This window comes from Candoia aspera, chromosome 2 (genome assembly GCF_035149785.1).
Source record: "Candoia aspera isolate rCanAsp1 chromosome 2, rCanAsp1.hap2, whole genome shotgun sequence".
Lineage (NCBI taxonomy): Eukaryota > Metazoa > Chordata > Lepidosauria > Squamata > Boidae > Candoia > Candoia aspera.
In genome coordinates, this window is record NC_086154.1 from 203,432,764 (window position 1) to 203,455,337 (window position 22,574).

Below are 22,574 nucleotides of genomic sequence, written 5' to 3' on the forward strand. Positions count from 1 at the left end.
CTGTTTCTGTTTTTGAGATTCCCAGTATATATTGTTGGCCCCTGTGCAATACAGATGCTGGATGTATGAGTCTTTGGCTTTGATTCAGCATTCTTCCTACATTCCCTTGTTCATGCTATTTGTATATATCATAAGATGATGATCAGCATGTAGATGTGATACATTTCCATGTTTCTATAAGAAAAATGTGTAATAAGTGAATCGCCTGTTAAATATAAGATTTAATATTGAACCCACTTCCTTGGAAGTAAACCCTACTGAACCCCATGGTTTATTTCTGAATAATATATATAAGATTGTGCTTCTAACTAACCCAAACTCTTTAGTCTTGATGAGTGGAATTCCTGCTTTGTAATTTTTGGAACATACGACATGGCAATCAAGATAAGGCAGTAATAGACATGTTCTAAGTCCCAAAAGCTGCAAAGCAGAAATTTGCACATAATTGCCTGGATTTTACAAATTGTGATGTAAATGTATCTGAAGTTTCTATATTAAATTAAAACCTTATTATTTTCATATGCTAGAGAGTGGGGAAATTGAAATTTTAGTACTGATATAATACAGTAAATACAAACAATAGAAGTGAGAAATATTTTATTAAGCCAGTAGATATTTGTAACTTTGGAATGATGATGAAAAAACTGTGCTATTAGTGGTCCTTTAGGAACCTGGTAGTTCTTTTTTAATTGTTTAATTACCTGGTCTTACTATCTTTTCCATTAGTTGCTTGATGTTCTGGAACAATATTGCATGGCATCTGGGCTAGATTACAGAAGACTTGATGGAAATACAAAGGCAGAAGACAGGGTCAAAATAGTAAAAGAGTTCAACAGCATGGAAGATGTTAACATTTGCCTGGTTTCTACAATGTAAGAGAATGCTGTGTCTGTTTCTGTCTAGGTAGAAATTTATTGCAAATTTACTGCACTCCCACTTGATTGATGTTGCATTTTGTCACCTCCTTGGGAAGAAGCAATAACATTACTGTCTGCTATTATAAAACTGGGAAGTAGACTTCATCAATCAAAAATATGAGGGTAGAAGCTAGAAATGAATCACATCCTTATATAATACCATGTTTCTTTACTCTTCTCCATTGCTGGGTTTAATCTGATATCTGAAACCAATGATGAATATTGTTAGATAAATAAAAGTTTTATATTGGTTTTAGAATCAAAATAACTATGCACACATTTTGAAAGATATTATCTTAAACTGTGTTTGAATGAAGCCAATAGACAGGTAGATAGATATACAGATTCAAAGAATTAACAGAAATTACACCCATCACTATATTTTGTAGCTGTAATTAACTGGTCTTAGTGCATAATAGTTCTTGCACAATATAATGCTAATTTACATTTCTGTGATACAGTACCCAGAATGTATGGATCACCAGTTTTCTTAAACTACTCGTATCAAATAAAAGCTGGGAGTAAAAAACCTGCATCTGTTAGATGCTGCTGAACTACATATGCTGATAGTTCTAGCCTGAGTAGCCAGTGTTGAGGGATACTGAGAGTTGTAGTTCACCATATGGTTCTGTAGTATCATAGTTAATCAGTCTCCATAAGCCATTGTATATGAAAAAGAATGGAAATATCATACTTTCCCTTGTACTGCAGTTCCTGTCCTTCCACTATCCTCAGTTTTCTGTGGTCAGTAGTTCCAATGCTGATTTATTTCCAGCAAGGTTTATGTGAGAGACCAACTGATTCATCCTTTTCCTATTTCCCTGGCTCCAGTTTACCCTCTGCCCCAGTCTTCTACTACAGGGAGACATTTTGCTTTAAGACAGAGCAACACATACAAATAATAAAATTGCTTTTATCTTGCTTAATGTAAGGTATCACAAAATACTGTCCAGTTCACTGATGATTTTGGTCTCCTAAGCCAAATAACTTAGTAGTTGATAGACTCTGGAACACAGCTACATCATGTATTATGTCAGAAAAAATAACTACTACTGTTTTTGTAAAAGCTCATACAAAGCCCATCCGTGATTCAGTAGACTGTAACAGGTTTCTGCTGTTTTCTATTTATAATTCTGATAGTGCTTTTCTGAGAGCATGAAATGATGAGAGGATACCTTTAGTAAGAAGAGTAATCCTTTTTTCCCACTGAAACATAATAAGATTATTCAGCGACGAGTTAATGTAGATATGGGCCAAAGAAGAGACACATTGACATGTGTTAAAGTTTTTATAAACTGTTTTAGACATATTCTTCTAGACTTACTCAGAAGTTTTATTGCTTTAAAACATTTGTAAAGAAAAAGTACTCAGTATGCTGCTCTGATTTTAAAAAAGGAAAACCTAGCACACAGTAATGGTACATTGACACATGCAGTTTGCTTCTCAATCTCTGCAAGCCATCTGAATGTGTCAGTAAGACTTGTCAACCTGGAATAAGCTTAGCTGCAAGGGTACCTGTGGGGTGTGTATATATATCAAAAAAGTCAAGGAGATGCTATGAACCAGGTGATGAAGACCCCGCCCCTGCTTAAAGTCCATCAGTGCCACCTATCCTGACACTTGCCCTGTGTCCTTGCTAAGTGGTTTAATATAAAACTGCATCGTAATTGCTTATGTGGTCTATTTTCACCTAATTTAAAAATGGTGAAAAGGAAGTGTTGTAATGAAAAGTAGAAGCATGACATTAAGAGCATTTAGATAACTTTGTCGCTTGAGTTTTTATTGGAAGCCAAAATGAACATAGATAATGTCTTTTTCTTTCAAATGGAAGAATGGTACGTTAGGTTAACTATATGTGGCAGAATACTAAATAGCAATATATTTAATATAAATGTTAATTTTTCTCCCTGTAATTTGGTAAAGAATAAAACCTTATCTTGTACACCTTAAAGTTATGCTACTGTAGCTACAATTTTCCTATCACCAGGATGTGAATTATGGGAACTGATTAGGCATCATCTCTAGTGCACTCAAATGGTTTTAGAAAAATTTTGATTGGCTATGAAACTGCAGTAAGTTTTCTATAATGAAGATCCATATTGTATTTTTTTTTATTTTGTTTTGCTTGATTTTGTTTAATAGCCATCTGCTGATAATTGAGTTTGTCACTAATTTGTAAAGATTAAAAAAAAATCTTTAGAACAGGACTACTGTGTGTATAAATTGTTTTGTACTCCTTTACTTGTTTCTTACCCTCTATATTTCTTCTGCTCATTATAAAGGGCTGGTGGATTGGGTCTTAATTTTGTTGGTGCTAATATTGTTATACTGTTTGATCCAACATGGAATCCAGCTAATGATCTTCAAGCCATTGACAGGTACATTCTAATTGTTAAAAATGGTTTTGTTTCAATGGTTGTGAGATTCTTCTTTGTTTTGACCCTGGTAATAATGGTTTTGCAGAGCATACAGGATTGGCCAGTGTAGGGATGTGAAAGTATTTCGGCTAATCTCTTTGGGGACTGTGGAAGAGATGATGTACTTACGACAGGTTTACAAACAGGTAAAGTTTTTATTATGTTTGCAGTCATATTGCTTTCTTAACATATTGCTATGTCTTGGCCTGTTTATTAAGGAGGGGAAGTCAACCAAATACAACCCAATAATCTTTAGCTTGGTGTTATAGCTTTTGAATTCATTTAATTCTTATTCATAAAATTAAGCATTCCTGCAAAGTATATAATTAAAGGAAAGGAACTCTGCCATTCATCCAAATGCTTTTAATAAAAAAATAAAATTTTATGTTGTTATTACATCCACAGTTACAACAACATGTTTGTTAGGACAGCTAAAGTGGCACAGGCCAGTATGCACACTATTAAACTCTTAACAATTTTTCAGCAGACAGGAGTTACAAATCTTATGGGGTGTTCAAGCACTGAGATCTGCAGTTTAAAGGCACTCTCAGGTGGAAGATTGTTGATTGTAAATGGATTAGTCAATGGGAGATGTTGGCAGTGCTTTCATCAGCATTCAAGGACAAAGAATGATGGGTGTCCCATCCCTTTCTCTACCTTCTACTCCAGTTCTGAAAACACAAAGACTGTTAATCCCCAATCTTCCTAGTCTCTTTCCAGCTGTAGGTGAAGTACTCAGGCTTTTGTGTGAATTTAAGAAACTTAGTCTTCCTATCATATGTCACTGTATTGTATCTGCATCCTTAATGCCTTCTTAGCTCAGATATGTTTTCTCTTGATCCCCCATGGCTACCTTGCAAACCCGGGAAAAGGTGCAATTTCTGTAAGGTGCAGCTAATAGGCAAAGAAAAGGTGCCCACTTCAAATCCAAATATTGCCCAGTATTAATCAAACTGTTTTTCTGATGCAAAACCAAACTGGTTTGCCACGAAGCCAACAAGGATTTAGAGTGCAACAGAGGAGGAAGAAGGATGCACACCAGCCCAAGTCTTGGATCTGATTGTCCAGTGTGGTCTATGTATTTGACTTATGTCAAGAGTTACAATATTCATCTTGACAGATTGCCTCTATGTTGTCAAATCCTGAAGAATATCCCTGTTGGCTATTCAGTTTATAACATACAATTGCAGGAAGGAGAAAGTGTAAAGGACACTTCTTTTGCCATGTGTCCAAGGGATTTTTTCTGCTGTGCTTTATAGTGCACAGTCAGTGCACATCTTGAGTATTTCATTGGTCTGTAGCATAAAGTGGAGAGGAAGACGTCATTTTGCTTCTTCTGAAACATTCTTGTAAAGTGCAGGTAGGAATTCTTGATTTTACTGCAGACATCTCTCATCTAGGATATTTACTGTTAACTATTAAGGATTTAAGATGGTTAGTTCCTTCTCTCTTATTCTGTCTTCCAGTTCTTTTTCTGCTCCTCAGCTGACATCCTAAGATTCCGTGTATCAACCATAAACTTGATATATTCATGCACTCTAAGTTTTGATCCTTTTAAATCAGACTTCTGATATCCTCCAGCTATGCTGGATTTCAACTCTCATCATCTCTGAGTAGTATGATCCAACACAGCTGGAGGGCAACAGGCTGCTATGGATAGTTTCCAGTGCAGGCCACAGAAATGAAAACTGGAGAATACTATCCATATTACACTAACCATGGAAATGAGTGCTATTGTGCTCACTCGGGCTCAGTACTGGGAAAAAAGATCACTGTTATAGAAGTTCATATATCCAGAATCTACACAATATCCGAATTTGTGAAATATAAAGCTTTTAAGTCGCTCTCAGTGTTCCTGCTTTACATGAAGTAGAAGGATAATAATTTGGAATCTGCAGAAGATTTAAGGTTGTGTCAAGAATATACATTTTATTGGATAAGATTATGCTATGCTACATATATTTTGGCTGACCACCAATTTAAGTATTCTGTATTTATACAGTATATCTTGGCTGTAATTGTTAAAGTTGGGCTTCAATAAAATGTATAGATAGGGATGCTGTCTTTGCCATCTTATGTCAGAGACAGGCAATGTATGATTCATCTGCTTCTCATGCTCCCTTTCCAAAGCAGTTCTCCCACAGACCACCTTGTATCAGAACCATAATGATTAGGAGGAAGTAGGCTATGCTTCAGTCAAAGGAAAACCTAGATGTCACATTGTCTCTGACCAGTTACACGGCCTTTCTGTGATCTAGCTTAAATAATGTTTACTTGGTAAGGATTATGTCAATAAGCAGGTGAGCTTTGTCTAGTATGTTAAAATCATTTGCCATTCTACCTATTAAAATATTGTAGAGATGACGATGATGATCTGAAAAAGGTATCCTTGTGATAGGTTTTTAATAGAGTTATTAATTTCATATGTTATACAAAATAAAGGGAAACATCATACCGTATTTTCCCTGTCCTGTCCTGTCCATTAATATGATGGAACAATAACAGCATCCACCAGGGAAAATAAAATATAATATTATTTCCCTGTAGGATATTCTGCTTGCTTTGAAAAATCTGTTTCTGTATTGTAGATGTTTGTAAATTCTGCTATGTTGTTGCAGGAACATGCTTCTGAAATGTGTGTATTGCTCTGTTTTAGCAACTGCATTGTGTAGTGATTGGAAGTGAAAATGCCAAGCGATATTTCAAGGCAGTTCAAGGATCCAAAGAGCATCAGGGAGAACTTTTTGGTATTCGTAATCTTTTCAGGCTTCGAGACCATGGATCCTGTCTTACAAAAGAGATTCTAGAGGTGCTCTGCTTTTATTTGGGCTTTTTGAATATTTCCATTTATCCTTCCTATTTCTTACCATATTGGTGAATATTCATTAGAAAATTCAGAAGAATGTTCACCATAATAAAATGACAGATTCTCATTGGATGAAAGTAGTCCAGTTTATTACAATAGCCTTTTTTTTTCGTTTACTTAATTTTAGCTATGTACAGATTTACCCTACCAGGAAATGTGGATACATTTTTCTTTCCTTTATATCTATATCTATATCTATATCTATATCTATATCTATATCTATATCTATATCTATATTTAATTGTTTGTTTATTTTCTTGCTCAAAATGTCCTCCAGCCAATCAGCGTCTCTTCTAGGACATTCTATTACATATGGGGGATATCTTTTTCTCCTATTCTAAAAACGTCTATTTTTGGTGGGTTATATTCCTTAGGGTGGTGGGGATTTATACTTCATCAAACACTGAGGCTGGGAAACAGGAAGATCCCTTATATTGAGCCTGGTGCTTTGGCAGTGGGTCTTTTCAGGCCTTAGTAAATTTTAGTGGCAACTGATATTCTGTATTCCTATCCCTTGGGCACAGACTGATGTCAAATTTCTTATATAGGAATTAGAACTCAGACTGTTTATAGTGTTAGCATACAACGCAGTGACATACATAGAATTTGTAGACCGACTCAGGGACTGACTTATTCTAAAATTGCTTTGATCTTTTATAGAGGGAAGGCCAAGTAGAAGCCGGTGTCATGACAGCTGCTACATGGTTGAAAGAGGGATCCCGGCCTCATGAGGTAGAAATAGTAAATAATAATGTCATGACACATACTGCATAATGTTTTTGTAAATGTGATTTATAACAGTTCCTCCCTAGGGATAAAATCTGAAGAAAACAGGAGGAATTAGAAAGCAAGTATTAAGAATGTGAGGCCACTGATATTCTGAATGTCAATACGTTCTGCTTGCATTATAATATACAGAGTTTATTTTCTAGTTCATTTGACAGCTTTTGAGTCTGGTCCATAAAAATATAGAGCTGAATAGATATGATTAGTGTTACATGACGCTGTAGAATATTCCTTAAGTGGTACTAAATAATAGAGGTATATCTCATAACAAAATATTTAATAATGTGCAACCAATTAAAAGCGTTTTTGTAAATTAAATTCACAAGTGGTGAAGCATATGATGTAGCTATGGGGCTAGTATAATAGAATGTACATTTGGTTTCTTTGTCTTTCCCTCTCTCAAAATTATTATTGTGCTTGAATGCAAGAGCTGAAGGAGATCGTTTTCCCTTACTACTAAAATTTAGAATTCAGAATATTCAGTCTAGCAATAGAACTGAGAATTCACAATATTGAATTGGCAGCAAGTTGTAGAAGTGGTTTCTTGAAATATATAGGATCTGATACAAGATTACTATTAGAAAATTATTTATTTATTTATCCCACCTTTATTATTTTTATAAATAACTCAAGGCGGCAAACATACCAAATACTCCTTCCTCCTCCTATTTTCCCCACAAAAACCACCCTGTGAAGTGAGTTGGGCTGAGAGAGAGCGACTGGTCCAAGATCACCCAGCCGGCTTTCATGCCTCAGGCGGGACTAGAACTCACAGACTCCTGGTTTCTAGCCCATTGCCTTAACCACTAGACCAAACTGGCTCTTGTATTGAACAAGAGCTATATCATGAGAACATTTGCAAAGATTATCTATACAAAGTTTATCTGAAGTAATTCCCTTGACTTTGGAGTTGGGGCATTATTTATATTTTCTTATATTTTAAAAGCTTCATTCTAAAAGTAAGCCTAGTACAACTCATAAACAAGATATGATAAATATATGTAGCAATGATACCATCAAAGTATACCATAAAATAGAGAATCTGGAGATGAGTCAAATGAGTGCATTAAAAAATTGTTTATACTGTATATTCCACTATTTCTGCAATGTATTTCCTTAAAACTAATTAAATTAAACTTCTAATACTGTATGTTATTAAAAGAAGGCTGACTGAATGGAATAGGATTTGCTTCCTTATTGGGCTAGGAATGCCAGTCTATTTATCTGTGGTTTGAATAGCTGTTTAGCACAAAAACAAAAAGAAAACAAATCTTGAAAGATTAGACAGTAGAAGCTGTAATGAAGATTTTCTCCTTAGTAAGCAAATGATAGGTAGCTTTTTTGATGTTAAACAGTCATCCCAAGACTTTGAATAGTTTCTAAGATTTTTTTTTCTACAGCAGTCCATACTTGATTAATATAAATACGGGCTGGATGCAGACATACCCCTTGAATGCAAAAACACCCTGCCAAAGAAAATGTGAGAAGTTTATTTTTGATAGTCCCTTTTTTCTCCATTTCTCTGTGAAACTGCCAACATGTTTCACTCTGTCTCCCAACTCTTGAAGGCATCTTTTCAGGGAGTTGCAAGTGAAAGGAGAAATTAGACAAATAATCCCTCTTTATCACTGATCTGCAAAACCAACCCAAGAGCAGAATTCTGCTGATAGTCAGTGTACATCCCACCTTATATTAAAATTATGATATGGCTTTTAAACATTGACCATTATTTTTATGACAGTGATGTAGCTTTTAAGGACTGAATGTTAAGAGTGATATTTCAAAAAGGTTTTAAATTAGTGGCTTCTTTCATACAGGAGGCAGAGTGTAATTATGAAGATCAAGATACAAAACCATTAGAAAAGGAAGGACTTGATTGTTACAGTGACTTCAGTGATGAGGAGCATGAGAGAAATTCTAAGGTGCAAGCAAGAAACAGAAATTACAAAGCAAAACATAGTAAAGTTCCACAGGGACAACTCAGTTTACTGCAGTGTGGATTTCCTAAACTTCTAGAAAAGAAAACTAGAACAGCTGAGGATGGCAATTGCATTGGTATGTCTGTTGATGAAAATGCTGATCACAAATGTAAGAGACAGCAATCCAAAGGAAAGTCTCAGAATGATGGTTCTGTGAAAATTGGGGACCCATATATTTCAGGATGTAAGAAAACCTTGGTGTCAAAAATGAGAACTGAGAGACAAGAGAAGCATGGTGAAATAGCAAATAGTGGTTATCCTGTTTTACCATGCTCTGAGGAAGAAAAGGATCAATGTAAAAACATGAATAATTCAAATAAAATTGGGATAGTTATGGACACTGAAGACAACTCAACTGAAAATGATATCTTTGGTTCCCAAGTTCCTAACAATCAGGAATCTATTAAAAGTTTTCAAGAGACAACCAGAAACTGTGAAGTTTTAGCTGCAGAAAAGAAGCTTTTGCTTACATCATTGCAAAAACATTTGACCAAGCAGAGTTACACAAGTGTTCTGCCTTTCAGTAAAACAAAACCAACTATGAAAGAAGTAAGTGATGCTAGTGATGAATCTGATGATATTGAGATGTCCAATTCAGGAAAGCAGAAATTCACCAGTACTGCGAAACAAAAACAATTCCAGAACAAGGAAGGATATAAGTCTTCCAAAACTGTTGTTCACAGAAGCAGTTCAAGCAGGGGAGAAAGCAATGCTGATTCTCAGATTATAGAGGAATATTCATCAGAAGAAGAAAGCTTTCCAGTTAAGACGGTTAATGCTAATAAAAAAAAACTAACGCTAAAGGGTGATAGGTGTGGAATTCAGATTAAGTCCAGATTCTCACCATACCTCAATTATCCTTCTATGACACTGAAAACACACAGTAATTCCAACAGATACCAGCCTTCTGTCAGAAAAGAGTCATCGTCAGGCCAAGGACAAAAAGTAGGATCACTGGATGGACTTTTTGGTAATTATATTTATTTCATAATTTTTTTTTTCTAGAAAGAGAGTAATAACCATAAGTTAAAGATGAAAAGCGTTTAGTATTTTCATCTTTTCTGCTGTCAATCTGTTACATTACATCTTCAGTTCTTCCTTAGACTTTCTCCCTGAGATGATAAACTCTTCCTAGGCAGGGATTGCATCTCTGTTATACTGCTTAAAATCTAAGACACTCAGTGTCATCAACACAGTGTCTTGCGTTGCTTGGGCGGGACCAGCTTTGCATGGTTCCATTCTTTGGGGAGCAGTTTCAGAAAGCAACGTTGAACCATTGGTCATTGATACAAATCCTTCTTCAGGGTTTGATCTTGTTGCCAATGTTACACAACTTTTACATGAACCTACTGGAAGAGATCATCTAGGAATTTGCAATGCATTAAACATGAAATATTTATTTTAAGTATTTACATACTGCTCATTATGCCATTCATGAGGTCCAGCATTATACCTTTTATGCAAAGTTAAAATTCAGCAAAACATATCAGGTGATGTTCTTATGAACTAATTGTACAGTAGTTTGTATCACTTCTATTAAACCAGTGGCAAAACCCAGTGGGACATTTGACATCAATTGCTAAGGTGAATACAAATTTTATCTTGGCATTTGACACCACTTGATACAGTAAAGTTGGTGCATGCCTTTTCTCTAAAAAGATGCTCCACTACAGAAAACAGCCTCTTCCTGGCTAATTTTAAATGAATATTCACAGGATATGATCCAGCCAGGAGGCCCTTTATTGATACTGAAGAGAGAAATATGCTTGGGATTTTAATTAATACTGTAAAATATGTGCATTTACTGTATCTCATGGCAGGTTTAGCAACAATTACTTTACAGACAAAAGCATAGTGGATTGTTTTATCTAATAATTTTTACAACAAAACCAAGCATTGTTGATGGTCTCAAGTATTTGATATTAACAACTCAAGTATTATTTATGAGTAAAATTAGCATTAAAGCTTAACATAAGTGGACCATTTGAGACAGCTTTACAGTCTGCCTGAATTAGTCTAAACCTACTTTTGTTCAACTGAAATTTTCTTCTGTTCTTTAGTGTTTTTAATTCTGATGTTACTCTTTAAATATTCGTTCACTTCATAAAAGTGAGGGAAGCTGAGGCTTGGTGCTGCTACTTTTCATTGACTATGCTGTTCCTTTGAAATGGCCTCTCACTGGCATCTGATTGGCTCTCACTCCGACTCTCTTCCAGAAGCTGCTCAAAATAAACCTCTTCAAGAGGTCATTGGGGCCTTCATTTCACCTTAGTTTTGTTATAGTCTGGTTTAGTTAATTTAATTTATTCTTTATTCTATGTTTCTTCTGTATCTTTCTTGTAAATTGCCAAGAGTCCCTACGGATTCAGTGGTTAATAAATGTAATTAATAATATTCTGCTAGAATATTTAATTTGAATATAGATTGGGGTTGGTGTTTATGGACTTCATAGAACGGCGTTGTTAGTACTTTTCTATAACCATTGAAACTGATCAATCAGAAATAGTAATATGGGTTCTGGCTATATTAAAATTACGTATCTTTCACAATTGTGTATTATAAGAATTTTTTAAAATTTTCATGAATCTTGTATTTTTATTGAGTTGTGCATCAGCCTGATTAATAATTATTAAAAGATAATATTTAATGATTATAGTTAATGTTGGAGCAGATGGCAGTATCTAGTTCACTTTCAAAAAAGCTAAGCAAGTTGGACAAGGTTGGAGATATCACTTAGAAATCCCTGGGTTATAGACTAGAGTGGGAAATTAAAAAAAACCAAACCCGGAAGAAGACACTTCGGTACTATTCCCATAAAAATACCATGGTCATATCTATGTAGTCATTAGAAGTCAAGCTAAAGGAAAATAAAACCTTTATCTTTACTAATGAAAGATAAAATTGATATTCTTTCAAATTACTAAATATTTAAATTAGATTAAAATGTACCTTCAACTATCTAGGATCTTAAGAATTTCTGAATGAATAGTAATTAAAATTAACCTTAGGATTTTGTGAGCAACTTAATTTTTATTGAACATCTATGAGTCACAATCTCCGCTTGCCCAGCCGTTGGAGGCATGGGACGTCCCAGCAGAGGAGCTTGATAGAAGCCATCCTCAAAGGTAATGGAGCGGGAACGCCAATTGATGTAGGGGTTATGGGAAGTGAACCATGGGATCCCTAGCACCACCAGAGGATTCCCCACAGGGGTCACTATGAACTGGATAAGTTCGAAGTGGGACCCCATGCGCAACGCAACTTCACCCGTGAAGTGGGTTGCAGGCCCCCCCCCCGCAGTAGAGCCATCAAGCTGCTGGAAATGCAGCGGCTTTGGGAGGGGGAAGCAGGGTAAATCCAATGCCGTGACTAAATCAGGATGGATCAAGCACCTAGAACATCCGGAGTCTAGTAAAGCCCAGACCTCAATAGATTTTTTCTGAAAGCCCAAGTCAACTTTGACAGCGAGAATAGGGCAATCAGCACTCACCCCGTTAGAGTTGCGCCCGGATTGTACCACCTGCCCCGCGGCGCCGGTTAAGACAGGTGGAAAGCATTTCCCGCCAACTGCTCCAATGCGTCTAATTCCTCTCCTGGGGTGTAGACGTCTTCGTCGTCCGCAGTAGCCAGCACTCCTGTCACCCGATGAGTAGGGTTGACGGCTTTCTTGGTTGGCTTCTGAAGCACTTTCGTGGGACATTCTGTCGCCTTAGTTTTGGGGCAGTCAACAGCTCGGTGACCCGGCTTCCCACAGGTGATGCATTGCCCCCGGACAAATCGGCGCTGCTTCTCCGTATCCCATCGCAAGGTAGACGCCAGCCCCGGTGCGCGGCCAGATGAGACAGGCTTGTCCTCTCTGGTGGCCATCATGAAGGTGCGCTGGGCATGTTCTGCTTTACCAGCGAGGCAGATCCAATCATGCAATGAGTTGGGATCATCTCACCCAAGAGCCCAACGCAAGACTTTGCAATTGAGGCCATCCTTAAAGCGATCAATCAAGGTGGCCTCAGACCATTCGGGAACTTTGCCTGCCAAAACTTTAAATTCTAGTGCATAGTCAGCCACAGGCTTTTGCCCCTGCACAAGTGCTTTAAGCGCGTCCTTAGCTCTTTCTTTAGCCAAGGGATCTTCAAAGTAGTGCTTTAAGGCAGCCAAAAAGGCATCGAATGAGTCCAGGGCTGGAGCCCCAATTTCCGACAGCTGGACATACCAGTCCGCAGCTCTGCCTTTCAATTTCGTGGCCACCGCCGCTATCTTCTCTTCCTCCGACGGGAAGAGGTGGCCATGCCGTCTCATGAAGCTGGCCGCATTGGTGAGAAAGAAGGATAGGTTAGCGGGGTCACCATCAAACTTCACCGGGAAGTCCCGGGGGGTTCCCCCAATATGTTGAACCCCACTGGATGGCTGCCTTGGACCCACCCCTATGGGAGTAGATCCCCGCGGACCTGCTGGAGAGCCCCGTGGTGGGGTGCTCCCTCCCTGAGCCAGTGAGGGGGAAGACGGGAGGCTGGGCGGCCGCATCGCCCCGGGACCTTTGACGATTCTTACAAGATCCCCAAATGCAGCCGACATGGAGCGTAAGACGTGTTCCATGGATTCGATCTTGGATTCCAGGACCCTAATTCGGTCTGGCGTGGCGGAGTCCTCCAGCCCCGGTCCCTCCTGCGGAGGGCTCCTCGACACCTCGGGTCCCACTCCCAGCGGAGTGTCTGGCCAGCGGAGCTTCCATGTTGAGTGGGATGGCCCGGGCGGAGGGTCCATCAGCGCATCCCATAGAAATTGCTCCTGTCCCGCTCTGTCGTCCTGCGGGGGTTTCTTTGACCGTGCTGTAGAATAGGAATCCCCCGACTGAGAGGTTGCTCGGGCGGGGATAGGACTCGGGTCCCTGCTCGTGGCCGTCGACTCTGGAGCTTGTTCCGCCCGGTCATCGAACTCTGTAAGATCCTCTCCCCCTTCAGCCATTGCTGGATCCTCTTTCACAAGAAAATTTTCCGGTAAAGAGCAGCGAGGTTGGTTTGAAAAATGATTCTCAGCTTTATGTGATAGTTGCCTTAATTCCAATAAAACGCTCAGTCTCAAAATGGCAATTCAGGTTCTGAGTTTATTTAGAAAAGGGTGCAAACAGGTAAAAAGCTGAGAATGAGAAAAGCGCGCCTAAACTCAAACTAAATAGCATCTTAGAAACACCAGCCCAGCCCCTCCTTCACATACAGTTCACCCCACATTCCCAGGTGCTCCCAACGAGCTCTGCTGCTCAACGGGCAAAGATACCTTGACATTTCAGAGATAATCTAAACACATTCCTTCTGGCACAGATCAACACGTTTTTAGTACAAGGCTCGCAGCAGCACCCTCCCAGCCAGAACACGTATCAGCACCATGGCAAGCGAACCGTTACGATGCAGAAACATCGGAACGGTGAACATGACAATCATACTGCAGTCTTAAACCTATAACCTCTGTATTCTGTTTCAATTATTAGATAATGTTGCTGAAGTTCCATATGTTCATTCAAACCAAGCGGTGGTTGGCCCAAGCAAGGCTGAAAATCAGATGAGTCACTGGGCAGTGCGAGATGTTTTTGAACTACAACAATTTTCCCAGCTCCCAGCAAACATAGCAGTATGCAGAGCCAAGGTAAAGAGCAGAAACTGAGAAGTGTGTTTCTCTTGCTATTGTTGTTCTTTAACCTCAGTATTTTATTTTTCAAACATGGCTTTTCATTGTTGACCACCATGAGTGATCAAAGGAACAGTTACTGGAAGATGGTGCCTACAACAGATTCTTAACAAAGTGAATGGTGCTATTTCTGTACCAAGGGAGTGAAAAGATTATTATGGAAGTTTCACTGATGCCATATCTGGCATATGTCAGATATGCCAAGGATGTACATACTCATTATACCCTTTTGCTGCATTTTTTAAAAACAACAATCAGAAAGAAGTTATAGTATGCAAACATCCTCTGCTGTTCATTTCATACATTAAATCAAAAGTTTAAATCAATATGTTTATTTCTGTATTTTCCCCTTCTCTCTGTCTCTTTCTCATAAGTACAACTTTAAGACTTAAGAATCAAAAGATTATGGTTATAGCAGAAACCTTTTTGGGAAGAATGTCATACTTTATGTGATTCTTAAATGTATATCAGCTATCCTATTGTATAAACATGACAAGCCTGTTATATTTGGTTCCTTACCGTACAGCTTTCAGTCCTTTCCTTCAAAATCCTTTTTCTTCTGTGTTCTTCCCCTTTGGTTCCTTTTCATTTGTCATCTTTCACATCCTTCATCTAACTCACACTTTCCATAGAGTTTACGTATCTTCTGGTTATATTGGTAATTGCCACATCACAAACACTACATTGTCAATCAGTTTCTTGAAACCTCTCCCCCCAAGAAGTTGCAAAGTTTATTGGGGAGAGGGGGCAAAGTTAGTGGGGAGAGCCAGTGAAATCCTGGGTCTTGAGATGGAATGAAGTAATTCAGAAAAAAATTTTAGTCCTTCAGTGTCAGGAAGACAAGGTTTTCCCTTTCCGTTTGCAAAAAAATTGGCATAGATATTTCTCACTATAGGGACTATTACAGTGAATTTCATCACATTCTGACCTGAAGCAATAAAATTACAGGCACCTTAAAAACCCAGATTTTAAAGAGTGCAGCTTGAAAAGCTCTGCACTTATTACTATTAAATGAAGCACAATATACTGAAAAATCCAGAGCCTCCCTTCATGTGGCCTTTGCTGACTTTAAATTAGAATTTGATTTGATTTCAAGGCCTCTCCTATGGTCTTGGTGTTGACTTGACAATATCATTCTAATCCAAAGGTTATTTAATGATTCCAGGATTGGAATATGTTGTATCCCACAGAATCTTCTGTCAAAACCAATTCCTGTACATAGGTGAGTTAAGCAGGGTTGTATCCTTGCTCCTTCCCTATTAAATCTATACAAAAATTCATTGGCTAAGGAACTTTTAGCCACAAATTTTCATCCTGCCAGAACTGCAAATGTGAACGTTCTGCTATTATTTTATGCAGCCAATGCAGCCATTATTTCTAGAACACCAGCTGGCCTTTGGCACACTCCTAACACCTTAGCGTGCCACTGTAGGGAATACTAGCTTTTGATAAACTACCAGAAGACCAAAATATTGCTGTTCACGAAAACATTCAGGAACCTCTGATTTGCAGTAGAGGCTCAAACAGATGAAGCTGGTAAGGGCTTTTAAATACTTAGGGGTGATATTTCAAGACATGTGGTCATGGAGGGCACGTATTGACTCTGTGGTCTTGCAGGCTCAAAGAAGCTCTTCAGCTATTCTCATTTTTTTTCACACTAAAGTAGGGAATGTATCCCCACAGCTTTAAGACTACTCACAGCTAAATCTCTGGTTCAGCTGCTTTATAATTCCCATCTGCAGCCCTCCTAACTTATGGGTCAATGGAAGTGGTGCAAACCAAGTTTATCATTGTTCCAAACCCCAAAATGCGTATCAAATGTGATCCTGAAGTTTGAGACTGACTCAAAAGAGGGTTGAGTTAAGAGTTTGGCTATTAATTATTATTATCTCAAGTGCGACTATTTTCCAGTTGGACTGATTCTGCCTCTCCTATCTGATAAATTTCAGTCTTCATGGTTTTAAGTAATTCTTAAAAAAAACTTTATTCTTGTGGCCTTTCTTTTGAGTCCTTAACAGTTTCTTGAATTCACTCAGGCTAAGAGGGACATTAGAGAATGGCTCCTGGACACTGATACCAAATTAATCAAAACAATAGAGGTCTTATTCCTAGTTCTATCTAACCCCAGTTTAACCATACCAGATGGTTAAGGTTCTTTTTTGAGCCAGAATTAATAGCCTCAGCACTTTTAAATGGGAAATTTAGTAACATAGATAGTTGAACTTGCCCTTGTAGTAAGGGTTCAGTTTAATCCATCCTTCACATGAACTTACACCATCTATTTTATAATGATAGCCAAAGAAGAGTCATTTTTCCACTTTCGTCATATGCTCTGGGTCGACCTGAGGAATTTTATGTTGACCTCTGTTAGATAAGAAAAGACATCACATACAACATTGCCACGTTTTGTGTAACAGTGGTAAATGTGCATAAACAATTGGTCTCAGGCTTACTTTTAGTAATTATTTTCTATTTGTATTTTAATAATTCTTTTCAGTTAATTAATGATTAATACCCCAGATTTTTAAATTTTATAGGAATTATATATATATATAAATATAGTCAAATTGCTTTATTATAAATTGAATGTTTACTTCTCCTTTTAGGTTTAGATACAAATTTTATTGAATAATTTTAGCTGTAATAGTGTACACTGCTGTATCACTTATTTTATTCTGTTTATTCACACCATATTTGTACACTTGATTTTATTGTACTCTTTATTTTTTATTTTTTCTCTATGCTTGTTACTGACCAAAATTAATAAAGTCTATCTAAATGATGCACATTTTATTCCCACATAAAGCTAAATGGGGTGTCTACCAATTTCATCCCATTCTGTTGGAAAACAAAATTTATGGGTCTTTCTTTTCCTATGTTAGATTGCAGGAGAAGAAGGCTCAATTTTTTAAATACAGCTCCCTTTCCAAGTGATAATGAACTGCCTGTGATCAACCTGTATTGAATCAAGCCTCTGAAGCAGTTGTTGCACAACCTTAGTTCTTAGTTACCCTGTATATATAAAATATACTAATAGAGAATAGAGAATATCAAAACTCATAGGATACAAGGAGATTTGCAAAAGCTGACAAAGCAGAGGAAGCAAGAAGCCGCCTTTTAGGTTTATAGCCTGGCTCACCTGCTTCTCTGACTCTACAATCCTTATTGTGGCCTTAAGACCTTCCCTTTGTGTTGAGTCCTACTTTTCTGTCTCCCCTTGTGATCTAGGTCACTCACTTCACCAGTATGGGAAACATCTACATCTGTGAGGTAGCATTTCTGTAATTGTTGTTTCATGCCAGTGGTTCTTATTTGTGAGGCTATAATCATGCTGGACTCGGATGAGAAGCAGATTGCAGAATCACAGTGGTTAGTAGGAATCATGTTTTGTTAGAAGGATATCTCTCTCCCTCCATTTATGGAAAGAGATTCATGTCTCTCATGCTTTTTGTTTTTCTGTATTTATTGAGTGGGAGTTCTTAACAGGAAATGAAACCTCAATCTTGATGGAAAAAATTGCCTGGTGATTTCGTTTACCATCTTTACCGCATACTTTAACAAACCTAATAATCTTTCTGCAATCTTTAATTCTATATCTTTAGTGTAAGGCTAATTTTCATGTCCTCTGTTTACTTTTTGATGCATTGTTTACTTCCTCAGAGTGAAATGGGTGATTTTGAAATGGATATGGCAATGAGGGAGACTTCTAAAGAAGAAATGATTGTACTGATACGTGATTTCAATTAGCATCACAGAAACTATCATGACAAAGAGGTTTAATGTTTTAGATATTTTAAGTGACTGTGCCCAAGAACAATCAGTCATGGAACCAACCAGAAGGAAAACAATGGTGGACTGAATACCAAGCAATGCCCAGGATGTGGTGTGTTGGTTAAATGATTAGAAAGTTAAGCACAGTACTATAAGATTTATTTATATTTAACATTGCCGCAGGAGCTTAGCATCTTCATATTTGACTATGCTAAGCTTTTTAAAAATGATGGGGACTTGTAAGAAGGAATTTGAAAAGGGAAAGTCAATGGGGTTGTTTCTTTCTAGAAAACCACAATAAAAAAAACTGGGACAGAAGGAATGTCATAGGTCAAGAAAGTGTTATCAAGGCTAAGAGGTTCACAAGAATGGTTAACCAGCAGTATTGAGGAGAACTAATTGAGAAAAGAAGGCTACTTAAGGAAATGGAAGTATTGCTGAATGAGGTTCACAGATTTGCACTAGAGAAATGCAAAATAGCAAAGGATGCAAAGCTATAGAGATTCATATTGCTAATAATAATATTAAAATATCTATCTAAAGCGATGAACAGTCAATTACACTAGGGGAATTAAATTGAGTACTAGTAGAAAATGAGCTCATAGAAAAAACTGAATTAATTTCTGGTGTTTTCTGGTGTTTTCACTGTACATGTTGAAGGGCAGATTTTCAGTGTCAAAAGTAATATTTTCAGAAAATGGGTATGAGGGCTAAAGAAACAGGTTCCAGTGCAGCGGTTGGGCAACAGTAATATAATAAGGAATGGAAGAAGTTTCCAAAAGTCATGGGAATATGAGAATATTTCATGCTCTTATCATGTCAATCCTTCTGGTAGATTAACAGAGCCTCCAGATGAACTGGTAAATGTGGCAGCAAAGCAGGACAGGCTGTTGAGGGCCTGGTGTGCTGCACCACAGAGGAAGGGCAAGTGACAAAATGATGGCAGTTTGGTATCAACATGGGTAGGAATGGACAATTAAATTGGTCATTGCCATATTGACATTTCCTGACTGGAGAGGAACTTGCCAGCCTTGTCTGTAACACAATTCAAAATTACAAGGGAATATGGGTCCACCTTGCTTGGTAGCTACCAGATTGGGACTGCAGAAATCTGGATGATCAGTAGATGGCAACAAAGACAAAATCTATAATTTGCCCAGATTTTTGGAGCTGAAATCTGGTAACTCTATATTTAGGCCCCTAAGCACATGAGCATATACATACCAGAGATAGCCTATATAATCTCAATAGAAGAGTTCATATAATTGCATTGTGCATTACAGTTAATTTGTTGTTTTAATGCACAGTCACAAAATGTATACTGTGCCCCTTGGTGACATAGACCCTTTTTTCTGTCAATTGCTTGTTTTCAACTTAAGTTTACTTAAAGTTTCACTGAAAAGAAGTATACAAAGATATCCATTGAATTGAGGATTAATCACTATGGCAACTGAAATGTGCTGACTGAAAAGGGGCAGGATGTATTTTCCCCTCAGCTTCCTGCCAGCTGTCATATTCAACTTTTGCGGCATGAATCCGGTCCAAAATATAGACGGTGATCAGTGCTAAGAAACTATATCTGTATTTTTATAAATTGGTACAAGTATCACACTATAAAAGAAGACTTAATCCCTTGAATTGGATGACAGACACTTGGCACTCTTGACAGTGTTTGACAGAGAAATAACAGGCTGCTTTGTAGTAAAACCTGGATTAATGATAAACCCTTCTTTATGTTATTGCAATGTGGTGTAAATGAGGAAAAAAGTGCCCTTTTTCTGCCTAGCGCAGGTTTAAGTGCTCTGCAGAATACTGTACATTAAAAAATTAAGTTATTAAGAACTTCTTTTTTGTGTTGCTTGTGTTTTGTATTAGGAAGGTACTTTTCATCAGTCACCTAAACGAAAGGCTTTGTTAGCTGCATTAGGTTTGAGTACTGAGCATTTGTCCCAGACTTGGGTTCAGCAAGAAAGCCAAATATGGGAGAAGAACCCACCAATTTCCATTTAACTTTTTGATCCATGACAGTGAAAAATCGTGGTTTCAAAGAGAAAAAGAAAAAAAGAAACCAAACTCTCAAAAGTTTTTTTCATATAAACTTGAGTTTTTCCAGAGTGTATAATAAAGGGATAAGCTGTATGTTTTAAATCATGCCAGTGATGCTAGTTTTAATCTTGGTTCCGTACACTCACTTATCAGCTACTTTACTCTAGTTACTTAGTTTAATGATAAATTAGCAATTCAATTAGGCTGTTAAGGATAATTTGTTCCTTAAAGAATTTTAATCTGCTGATTAAGCTTTTCTTGAATCTTTTTGACAACGGTAACTAAGTTACAAATATATATTAGAATAAGTAAGTATAGCCTTACTTAGGGGTGTAGGTAAGGAAAGTAATCAGTTCAGTCTTGACTTGATTTTCCCAATCTCTTGGTTCCCTATCTGTGATTATTGAGAACCAGAAAAATAGAGGAAGATTTGCCTTGACTTAGCTTCTGCCGTATCTGCTGATACTTTCTTATATATACTATGCAAAGGATCAGAATGTCATAAGTAGGTTGTAGTGGAATAGGATTTGATTTCATTTAGTAAACATTCTAAGGAAGGAAAGTGCAGAAATAAAGTCTATTATAAGGTACATTGCATCAGACCATTGAATATGTACAGTGCATATATATTGGACTATTGGTCCAGTTAATTCAGTAATACCCGTATTGTCAGCAACAAGCCAAGGTTTCAGATAAATCTTATTCAGTCTCACTTGATTCTTCACTCAAGAACTTTCATTAAGCTATGGTCCGTTCTCTTAACTGGCCATTGCAAATTGGTAGTTTACACCAAATTGGTAGTTTACACCAGTGCTTCTGAGCCTTGGCAACTTTAAGATGTGTGGACTTCAACTCTGGGGAATTCTGGGAGTTGAAGTCCACGCATCTTAAAGTTGCCAAGGTTCAGAAGCACTAGAATCATGAGAAAAGGTGGCATGTGAATAATTGTAAACAACTGAATAAAAACTCTTCTATATAGCCAACTGTATAACAGCCACAGGTCAAGCCTAGGTACCAGCTGCCTCAGCATAGTTTTGTTTTTTGTTTTTTTATTTGATTATTGTAGTTTTATTATTGCATAAGCTTTGTACAAAAATAGGAGATAAAAAATAGAAATGCAATAAGATATAGTGTAATTAAAAAAAAGTCATTGTAAAATGAAATGCATTGTAACATTGCTTTGCATTGTGCAGTGTGTGCTGTAACATTTTCAAATGAAGTGCACTCTCCCCCTTCCTTTCATTTTTTTCCCCCAATCACTGACTTCTACTTAGATATTTACACTTTGCTTTAAACTTTTACAGTTGCTTATATCTATTAGGTACTTTTTTCAGTTGTTAAATCAATTTTCTTCTTTTCTTCAAAAGCCATATCTAAATCTCTTAGCTGATCTTGCTGGGTAATCTGTTGCATGTAAGGGAGCCATTCCTGCTTGACTTTGGCTAGACTTCTGTGGTAAATACATACAGTTGATTTCTCCATTGCCAAGTATTTTCAAATTTTGATCTCCCAGTCTTGAATCACTGGCCAGGTTTTTCTTTTCCAGTACTGTACCAAGGATCACTGTCAGCATATCTTGATAAATTGTGATACTTTTCATTTATACTCTCTGGAATAATTCCTAATAAAAATATTTGTGGTTTCAATTCAGATTTTATTTTCAAAATTCCCAGAATATATCTTTTTGGCTGCAACCCTTAATTAGGTGATACTCGAAGGGTTTTGAATGAATTCACTGTTTCTGTTTATTACATACTTTAGTTTGTAACATTTTTCCAAAGAGGGCCAGGAAAGTGACATCTATTTATAGGAAAAAATGTGGGGAAAAGCCAAGATGGTGAAGTGAGTAAGGAGCTGGATTATTTATTTATTTCTTACATTGTATGCTGCCTCAATGACAGAAGTGACTCGAGGCTAGTCAGTCTATGTCACTCTAGCCTCTAGGGATCACATGAAAGGAGATCCTGATGTGAGGAGCTTGAATTTCTAGAGAAAAGCTAGGATATATATTAAATAAATAAATATACTTAAAATGAATTGATATATAAAGATAAGAAAAAATTGTGTGTTAATTTTGTGAACACTGCAATCCAGTACATTGGTGATGAAAGGA

At 37.2% G+C, this 22,574-nt stretch overlaps 2 protein-coding genes across 5 annotated transcripts in view; one reads left to right on the forward strand and one right to left on the reverse strand.

Moving 5' to 3' along the window:
* The window catches only part of ERCC6L2 (ERCC excision repair 6 like 2), a 65,551-nt gene that overhangs the window by 32,754 nt on the left and 10,223 nt on the right, over positions 1 to 22,574 (forward strand). The window contains exons 12-18 of the mRNA XM_063295220.1: positions 727 to 872; positions 3,200 to 3,295; positions 3,381 to 3,480; positions 5,991 to 6,143; positions 6,861 to 6,932; positions 8,804 to 9,935; positions 14,448 to 14,602. Coding sequence (XP_063151290.1) covers positions 727 to 872; positions 3,200 to 3,295; positions 3,381 to 3,480; positions 5,991 to 6,143; positions 6,861 to 6,932; positions 8,804 to 9,935; positions 14,448 to 14,602 — 1,854 coding nt within the window. The remainder of the gene's footprint in view (positions 1 to 726; positions 873 to 3,199; positions 3,296 to 3,380; positions 3,481 to 5,990; positions 6,144 to 6,860; positions 6,933 to 8,803; positions 9,936 to 14,447; positions 14,603 to 22,574) is intronic.
* CDC14B (cell division cycle 14B) overlaps positions 1 to 22,574 on the reverse strand; it is a 305,941-nt gene that overhangs the window by 10,673 nt on the left and 272,694 nt on the right. The window lies entirely within an intron of this gene.